The following is a 10,178-nucleotide window of genomic DNA, read 5'->3' on the forward strand; positions in this document are numbered from 1 at the left end:
CGTAAATATAGGTAAGCGTTTGTTTGACATTGACGAAAAAAGAAATGAAAAATGTCATTGACATTTATAAACTTCAGAACACTTAGTAATGCAACTAGGCAATTAATTAAGACATCATTACCCGGTGTTAGTCTTCATCCTACCTCAGCTTTTAATGTTCAACACAAGAGGCCGACTATATGTGACAAGTATGAATAATTTCTAAAACACTTTTATAAATAATAAATCATTTCAGTTGACATCCAAACTGCAGTTCAGTTGTGTTATGTGTACAGATCTTCAGCAATCTTCTTGGAAAAGCCTCCTTTGGCAACAAATCGCCATGTCAATCCGTTCTTAGTTGTTCTGCCAATTTTCAAGGTTGCATTTTGTGTGCCAGCAAGTAAGACAGCTTGACGTCTGTGATTTCAGGTACAATGTATCACTATCAGGTCCATTCGCGCCCAATACACTTTCACACCTTACACGTTTGCACCTTCCACGTTCGCACCCAAGTTCCGTTCGCGCCTAATTTTAATTTAAATTCAAGTTGAATAATTGGAAAATCATGATTGTTGTTTTAAATTGCTTTGGTGTAAATACTAAATGTATATACATAGCTTGGTATGGGTAAAACATTGAAGATTTTAAAAGAAAAACACAAAAGATAATTGTTTTTAACAGCTTGGTCCCTTTGATCTGAAACAATTAAACAATAAAATATAGCTATACACTTTTATAACCAAAACATGATAGAATCCCACTTTATTTAGAAAGGATTTTTTTAATTTTTTTAACAATACACTATCCAAAACCTGATTAAGATTTATTCAATACAAAAAAAAATGCTGTCTCACTTTATTTTAAGACAATGACAACAGATATACTTATAAGAATACACTTGCCAAAACTTGATTACAAAGTTAATAAACACAAAACAAATTAAGATTGGGCGCGAATATGTAGGTAGCGAACAGACTTTGGGTGCGCACATGTAGGGTGCGAAAGTGAAAGGGGGCGAACATGAGTGGCTGCGAATATGAATGGGCGCGAACAGACCCGGATGTCTAACAGTGACGTAATTTGATATATGACGTCACTTCAAAATGACCTTTACATTTGTCATTGAAGAAAAATATAACATTGTTTAGTGAAAAAGTATAATGCCCTTTACCGTAAGTCGTCAAACAGTCATTTTCGGCTACCGTTAGCGTCAAATTGGTTAGAATTTTACTGTTATTTGTCAAAATATCTTTATCATGATTCATCAGAGGTCTCACTGAAATAGTTATCGTTACCGTCATTTTTGGAGAAAAAAAACAAATTGATTCATAAAAATCCATCGATTTTAATATCGCCCAAAAATTTACTATGAGAACAGACAAACTGATGCATCTTGGAAAGTTTTAAGGCATGGCTGGACCTAGTTATATAAACGTTATATGAAGTCTATGTTTCAGAAAATTAATGACTTACCTGGATTTTGATGTGCATTTTTTCCCAGTCTGCAGAAGATAGCAAAATAAACATGATAAACTAACACACAAGTTTCATTTGATACGGTCCACTCAGTTACACAGTATAAATCGCCTATTGTTTACAGGTGTCTATTGTCCATTTAAATCAATACTACTCACAACATCGATTATTCGAGGGGAGCTTCTCAAACGTTTTCCCAACTTAGTTTATTTTTGCACCTTCTGCAGGAATAAAAAAATATGAATGGCAAAATTCAGAAAACTTTCTGAACAATAAAATGCATTTAAAATTTAATTATCTGGGTCCAGCCATGCCTTAAAACTTTAGCAGGTGCACAGGTTTTTCTGTACTCAGAGTAAAATTGGTGGTGTAAATACAGCCATTTTAGCCAAAAGGTTATGATGAACCTTAAAGAAAGTGTAAATTTTATCATCATGCACCAAAAATTACTGTTAAGGTCATTTGGCAATTTTGTTTTACCATTATAAGTCATGAAGGTACGGTTATGCACTGCTCAAAACATTAAAGAGGGTACGGTACCCTCTTTAATGTTTTGAGCAGTGCATAACACTTTCCATAAAATTTATTTTGTATAGATAGTGTTGTGCCCCACACAGTACATTCTATTGAAAATGGGCTATCTTCCTTGTAAAATAGAAAGTGTTGTGGCGGTTAAAGTACAGAATAAACATAGAATTTATTAAAAATTTCAAGCACAAGAAATTTTGCTAATTCCATAATAAAAAATAATTTTGAGTTGATAGCCTTTTTACTACAAATGATATATACATGATATATAACATTGAAGATTATGTATAGTTAAGGATGTTTGCTACTCTATTTTAAAATAACAAGCTTTTAAAAGACTTTTATAAACATGATTAATGAATTAAAAGTATATAGAAAAGCTGAAAAAAATTAAAGGTCAGTGTGCTGGTTTTTTAGATATAATTATAAGCTATTGAAAATTTGGCAGGAATTAAGTCTCTGGTAGACATTTGTGAAAAAGAACAAGGATTTTACAGGATTTTTCAAATTTGGCTTTATAAACTGTAAAAAATTATGAAAAGAAAAGTAGTGGTTAGCAGTGATTTTTTTGCAATGGCACTACATGGATTATTTCAGACGATTCTGGATATCTGTGGCAATATGCACAATATTATAGATTTTCCTTAGGCAGAATTCAAAGTTCTGTGTCAAATATTTAATTACAATCCAAATTCAGACCTGTATCAATTGTGAATTTTGTGTCCATGTTTGCCCCAACTGTTCAGGGTTTGACATCTGCGGTCGTATCCAGCTTTACTCGGCGAAGCTATTTATTCTATGGTACTCTACTGTCCAAATCAAGACAAAGAGGATTAAGCTCAGTTATTTGTTTAAAATAGAAACATGTCAAATATTACTACACAGATATTTTTTGTTTACACATAACTTTTGTGGTCCTCAATTGGAGGTACATTAGGCATGTTAGGGATATTGACCCATCTGGCAAACATTTAAAAACAATAGGAGCAAATATCCTTTATTTCAGTTCAGTTGATTGTGATATCAATCACAGAAGCAGCTCCAGCCATTTATAACAGAGGGGTGGGAAGGGGTTGGAGATGTTCCTAACTCAGGATAAAGGGGGTTCTCAATTCAAATGCATTGATCGTCAGAAAAAAAGGGGGGAATCTATTGCCGGAACCCTCCCCCTGGATCCGCCACTGAACTAAAGGGAGAGGAATTTGTATAAATGACTTTCCAATCCATGTATTGTATTTATGTACATATTTATTTATGTTTCTGAATAAAAATACATGTATTGTTTACACTAAGTCTAACCAAACCATATCAGGAATAGGGCTATTATCTGTAGTACCTTTGAATGATCTAATTTTTCTTTTATATTGAATAACACAATTTGTACATGTTATATTATTTTAGGTGTATAGCATGTTCCAGTTTTCATACATCAAGCAAGGATTATGATTTAATGGAATTTTTCGATGACAGGGCTAACTGGAAAGAGAAAGAAATTAAAACAGGTTACTTTGTTTATCACATATGTTGCAAGAATTACTATGTTTTCCCAGTGAAATGAAAACCGATCATAGAGTAGAAATATTAGTGAGATTATGGAAATAAAAGTATGGGCAAAACAAAAATGTCAGTATTGAGATTTCTTTGTCATTGTATGTTTTGATTTGTAGCCTGTTGTTTGTCTTTTTGTATTCCTTTTACAAAAAAGAAGACATGGTTTGATTACCAATGAGACATCTCTCCACAAGAGACCAAATGACACAGAAATATATATTTTTTATTATATGACCGGTCGTATATTGGTATCACGTCGTCATTGTCAGCGTCGTATGGGTCGTCGTCGTTAGCGTCGTCCGAAGACGGATGGTTTGGGGATAATACCTTTAGTATAAGTAAATAGAAATCAATAAAATTTTTATACAATGTTCATTACCACAAAAGGAAGTTTGGTATTGATTTTGGGGGTTATGGTCCCTAAGGTTTAGGAATAAGGGGCCCAAAGGGGGCCAAAACAAGCATTATCTAGTGTGAAGACAATAAGTTGTCCATAAGTATTTCAATTGTTCTGAAATTGTACCACAATGTTAAATACCATCAGTAGAAGGTTGGGATATATTTTAAGGGTTATGGGGAAAATAGTCTAGGAACTAATGACCAAAAACAAGCATTTTTGTAGTTTCAAGACAATAAATTGGAGTTATCTTTCTTTGTTCAGAATGGTTGTTGAATCGCCTTAAATCAATGCTATATATATATATAATATACAATGCAATATTCACTTTTACTACCAACTGATAAAATTAAAGCAATCTTTACCATTCAGTGATTACAATCACCTTGATTACCATTCTAGTGTTATGCCCCTTTACAAGTGGAAAAATTGAAGAATTTTTTGTTTCTGTTCTCTTAACTTAAGTTTGTCTCAACTAAATTTAATGAAATGTGTATATAATGCTTATTACCTCTAAACTCAGACTAAGTTAATTTTTGGCAGCTTCACTTTTACAGTTCTTGAGTTATGTCCCTTTATAATGTTAAATGCTAGCGGGGGCATCATCTGTGTCCCTTTGGACACATTCCCCATTTATTTTTTTAGAACTTAATATTAATTTTTCTTATTTCAGATTTCAGAAATTAAAAAGAAAATTTCTTCAAATATTTTTTTTTTGAGAGGATTAATATTCAACGGCATAGTTTATTGCTCAAAAGCAAAAAAAATATTAAGTTCATTAGACCACATTCATTCTGTGTCAGAAACTTATGCTGTGTCAACTATTTAATCACAATCCAAATTCAGGGCTGTATCCAGCTTGAATGTTGTGTCCATACTTGCCCCAACCGTTCAGAGTTCAACCTCTGCGGTCCTATTAAGATGCACCCTGCGGAGCATCTGGGGTTTTTTTTTGCAATGGTGTTGTCAGTTTGTCTTCAACTGATAAGTATCACTTTGCTATCCTCTGCCTCTCTCCTGTAAATAAACAAAAATCAGCAAAATATTTTATAATGTTCTAAAGTGTTCTCTTTTTCTCTTTGGTGTCTTAATTTGCCAGTTTTCATCCTAATTGACTCCCTTTGCAGAACTTGCCAATTAAATCAATTGTTTTTAGATCTTGGAAATATGCATGAAATATTTGCCATTCTGGACAGAGAAAATGAAAACTATTTAACCAATTGTTTCTTAAAAAAAGAAGGGATGTTCTATTTAAACATACATGGTACTAAGGGAATGCTTTAAAAAATAGGGCAACCATCTATAGAGGCAAATTAAAATTTCACTTACATTTCCATTATGCAAAATCATTGATGACACCCATTTATAGATGAGTCCCTGCCCTAAGTCTAATTTCTCTTTTTATAGAACAACCTTGTCTGGAATTTATAATAATAATGACTGTTTCACCTCAAACCTCCACCAATAAAAACTGGCTGCCACGAAATAGACCAAAAGCAGTGCTTAAAAGTGGCTTTAAAACATAAAAAAATCAATCAAATCAATTAAACATATAAACATATGATAAAAGGGCAGTAAAATAGTTTTAAGTTCCATAACATTGTTTTGACAGTTGTAGAAATTTGAAGTTATAACCAAATAGAAATATTGATGAAGTTAAACAACTGAATCAATGAACATCTCTTTAAAAAAAAACAAGATTTCAAAATTTTATCATCTGACTATTCAAAATGTTTCAACTCAAACTAATAAAGGACAGTAAAACAGTTTTTAAGTTATAACCAAAACATGTAGTCCCTGGATAAGAGTTGTCTCATTAGCAATTTGAAACAATGGAAGTTTTTATCGACCTTGACTGGCTATACAGCCCTTGCACGGTCGGATTAGCAATCGCTATTTATTCCATTCCGGATAAGTTCTAAAATTACACAACTTTTTCATCCAGTTGAAGCTATCTGGGACCCTGTTTAAACAATTCACCATGCATGGTACTTTTTAATGAGACCTGTTTAAACTAACGTAAATACTTCAAACAAAATATTTTTTTATTTCAATTTTAATTTCGAAAAAAGTGGATCATACAATATCAAAGTTTCTGGATGATCACTTTCTAAAGTTTTTTCTTCCTCAGCTCACTACTGATGACCTCCATTTTTCAGCCAGTGACCTCAAACAGGAAGTTGTATAAATGACTGTTTTTCCCGGAATGGACTAAATAGCGATAAGGTGTATTATACCATATCTTCCAATTTTTATACCGGGTACCATAGAAATTAAAATTAATTTTATTACACAGATTAAGTTCTATGTTAATCACTTTCTTTTACAGGTCGACCATGGAATGTTGATGAATTAAGGATTAAGAGCAATGAAGATTTACATAAATTATGGTGTGTAAAATTCAATCATACATATTCATACATCTACTTCCTTACTGTTTATTCATTTATTTTTGAATGGGTACCAATTTTGTGGATTGAGGATTATCTTTATTTTCTTAGATATCTACAGGATATTTGATATCCAATGAATCATAAGTATTTGTACAACATTGTGAGAGGGCCACCCGTAAAATAAATGTGTTGAAATTGGGTTCTCATGCCTTCTTGGGTTGGAAAGCTAGGTAAAACTTTTTTCTCTGACGTACAACAAAGATTTAGACATAAAAACAATGTAAGAGCAGGAAAAAATTTGAGATGATTTGTGTCATCAATAATTTTCCAGTAGGCCTCTGTTTACTAAACTAGGTAGGTTTCAAGTAGGCTGTTGTTTACTAAACTAGGTAGGTTTCCAGTAGGCTGTTGTTTACTAAACTAGGTAGGTTTCAAGTAGGCCTCTGTTTACTAAACTAGGTAGGTTTCCAGTAGGCTGTTGTTTACTAAACTAGGTAGGTTTCCAGTAGGCTGTTGTTTACTAAACTAGGTAGGTTTCAAGTAGGCTGTTGTTTACTAAACTAGGTAGGTTTCCAGTAGGCTGCTGTTTACTAAACTAGGTAGGTTTCAAGTAGGCTGTTGTTTACTAAACTAGGTAGGTTTCCAGTAGGCTGCTGTTTACTAAACTAGATATGTTTCCAGTAGGCTGTTGTTTACTAAACTAGGTAGGTTTCCAGTAGGCTGTTGTTTACTAAACTAGGTAGGTTTCAAGTAGGCTGTTGTTTACTAAACTAGGTAGGTTTCCAGTAGGCTGCTGTTTACTAAACTAGATATGTTTCCAGTAGGCTGTTGTTTACTAAACTAGGTAGGTTTCCAGTAGGCTGCTGTTTACTAAACTAGGTAGGTTTCCAGTAGGCTGCTGTTTACTAAACTAGGTAGGTTTCCAGTAGGCTGTTGTTTACTAAACTAGGTAGGTTTCCAGTAGGCTGCTGTTTACTAAACTAGGTAGGTTTCCAGTAGGCTGCTGTTTACTAAACTAGGTAGGTTTCCAGTAGGCTGCTGTTTACTAAACTAGGTAGGTTTCCAGTAGGCTGCTGTTTACTAAACTAGGTAGGCAACATCAAACAATTTTTCCAATAATAATGAATCCACAGATTTATAATTACATGAATTGATTTACTGGGTACAATATAATTCTTCTATTTCAGGTATGTCTTACTAAAAGAGAGAAATATGTTGTTTACTATGGAACAGATATATGATGATGAGGTGCTCACAGTTCCTAATCCTGAAAGAAAGTGGAAGGTATTTATTTCATTTTTATGCTCACCTACAATCATGACCTTTGTGATTTTACCACAAACTTAATGCTCTCTAACTACATTTACACTTCAACAACATCAACAACCTAACCACCATTGTTTTGAACATGTTCAAAATTTGCCACGCTCATCACAATCTTGAAGACCTCACCACAACCATGATACAACCTTACTGCGATCTAAAAAATTGCACTACGATTGTCAAAATTTGCATTTTTTCACAGATCTATGTTCAATCGTGGCCTAGTGTGACTGCAGTTTTTGGAATATACAAGACATTTGTCAGCTGGCTTGCAACCTGGTACACCAGATATGCATTTGTTTACTTAAGATTTATCATTGGGCTCAAATTAAAAAAAGATGGATGGCCATAAAATGCTTTTTATACATTGAACCACAAAAAAAAATTTGGGATCATATAATGTATGATGTTGTCGTCTGCCTCGTCGTCGGAAAACACATTGGTTTTCCGACAATAACTGAAGTTTAAGTAAATGGATTTCGATTAAACTTTTGAAGAAAGTTCAATACCACAAAAGGAAGATTGGGGATGATGGTCCCAACCGTTTAAGAATTAGGGGCCCAAAAGCATTTATCTAGTTTCAAGACGAATAACTTTTGTATTAGTATTTCAATTGCTCTGAAATTGTACCACAATGTTTAATACCACAAGTAGAAGATTGGGATTAATTTAAAGGTTTATTGGGCTAACAGTTAAGGATTTAAGGGCCAAAAACAAGCACTTTTCTAGTTTTCAGACAATAACTTGTGTGTAAATGTATGGATCTCTCTGACATTGTGCCAAAAGGTTCCATATAACAAAGGAAAGTGTGGGATTGAGTTTGATGTTAATTGCCCAAAACATGTAGGAATTAGGGGCCAAAAAGGGCCAAAAAGAAACATTTTTCTAGTTTCCAGACAATAACTTGTGTTTAAGTGTATGGATCTCTCTGAAATTATTCTACAAGGTCCCATACTACAAAGGGGAGGCTGGGATTGAGTATTGGGGTAATTGCATTAAGTGGGGTTTCAATAAGGTATGGATGATTTTTTTGTTAACAAGTTCTTTAAGGGATAAATTAATTTTTTTTTCAAATATTTTCAAATTTCAAATTTTTGAAGAGTTTCAAGACGAATTCTTCAAATGCACAGTATTGCACAATAGATTTGTAGGATCTTTGACCACATTTATTTTGTGTCAGAAACCTATATTATGTCAAAAACTTGATCACAATCCAAATTCAGACAGTATCAAGCTGTGTCCAAATTTGGCCCAACTTTTCAGGGTTCAACATCTGTGGTCGTATCAGGCTGCCCTCAGTGAAGCATTTTATTTTTGGTTTTTAATTTGTTTTAATCTTTTTGCATGTTGGGGCCTCTATTAGCAGACTTTATGGTATTGGTTTTTGTCATTGTTGACAGCTGTACTGTGACTTTTAATTGCTTAAATCAACTTTATTTGAAATCTTTTTGATAGTTGTCTCTTGTGTATTCATACCACATCTTCTTATTTTTGTATCAGAACATAATTTTTAAGTTTAAAAAAACCATTTCCAGGTTGATGAATCCATGAGGAACATAGTGGAAGTTATTCAAGAAAGAGAGCGGGCAATTAATATGTTGGAGACGGGTGAAACAGGGGATCCAAAGGTTAGAAAGGTCATGAACTTTCTAGGAATGATAGAAGACCGAACAGAAAAAGAGCATTTGGTTCCAAAGTCTGAAAATCCTGAGTACCAATTACTTCATCCAAAATTTGAGAAGTGGATGATGAAATATTTGAAATTATACAATGAGAAACAATTAGGAGAAGAACAACAATTGAAAAAGACGAAGCGAAAATATCAGGAGAGGCTGAAGAAGAAATTCCCACACCTTACACAAGAAGAGTTAGAATTAGGTTGGGAGAAAAAGCAAGAAGAGGCCAAAAAGTTTTCTAGTTACAATGTATTTGATTAAACAATTAAAATTAAAAAAAGTTACTGAATTTTGATATATGTTGAACACCTTCATGAAGGTGGTGTTTCTGTTTCAAAAGTCATAAATCATTATATATATATTAATTATAAAATCACATAGAATAATTGTGTTTTCCATCTAGGCAAAAATTTAAACAATTTTTTTCATTGCAAATTTAATTTTTACACTATTAGCCGTTACTTTATGATAAGGTACAAAAATCAATCCCAAGAAATCATTTTGTTTTGGCCCAAGTTAACTTTTAAAATGTTTATATCATTGAAAAAGCTCCAAATTATCTCCCTTAGGTGCCATTTTCTTGCATTAAAATTGAAATATCCTTTTCAACTCATCAGTGTAATATATAAGTGATTTCTGTTATTTAGTTCCTTTTTATTTCCATATTACCTCTTTTACTCCTATTGGTTCAACAGAAAAAAAGTACCCTCAACAAAAATGCATGCTTATTTCGAAAGAAAATCATACATGTGAGCTTGAATAATAGGTGACCCCATTTTTTTATTTTATTTTTCTATTAAGTATTTGATAAAGTTCATTTAATAGATAATCCTATATTTAAAAAAAAATTGG

The 10,178-nt window shown here is 32.9% G+C and overlaps 1 protein-coding gene across 1 annotated transcript; it reads left to right on the forward strand.

Moving 5' to 3' along the window:
• The first annotated feature begins 13 nt into the window (after positions 1–13).
• On the forward strand, positions 14–9,610 carry LOC139500963 (large ribosomal subunit protein uL29m-like). The gene is made up of 5 exons (XM_071289891.1): positions 14–188; positions 3,388–3,488; positions 6,264–6,324; positions 7,515–7,611; positions 9,186–9,610. The coding sequence occupies exons 1-5, from the start codon at positions 52–54 to the stop codon at positions 9,585–9,587; spliced, it is 798 nt and encodes a 265-aa protein (XP_071145992.1). The 5' UTR covers positions 14–51; the 3' UTR covers positions 9,588–9,610.
• The last annotated feature ends 568 nt before the right edge of the window (positions 9,611–10,178 follow it).

The sequence above is a fragment of the Mytilus edulis genome, chromosome 13 (assembly GCF_963676685.1).
Source record: "Mytilus edulis chromosome 13, xbMytEdul2.2, whole genome shotgun sequence".
Classification (NCBI taxonomy): Eukaryota; Metazoa; Mollusca; class Bivalvia; order Mytilida; family Mytilidae; genus Mytilus; species Mytilus edulis.

Bases quoted from the DNA above. Each gene is read 5' to 3' on its own strand.
- LOC139500963 (XM_071289891.1), top strand. From the start codon at position 52: ATGTCATTGACATTTATAAACTTCAGAACACTTAGTAATGCAACTAGG. The intron at 3,489-6,263 runs GTTACTTTGTTT...TTTCTTTTACAG, and splicing joins AGAGAAAGAAATTAAAACAG to GTCGACCATGGAATGTTGAT. The intron at 6,325-7,514 runs GTGTGTAAAATT...CTTCTATTTCAG, and splicing joins GAAGATTTACATAAATTATG to GTATGTCTTACTAAAAGAGA.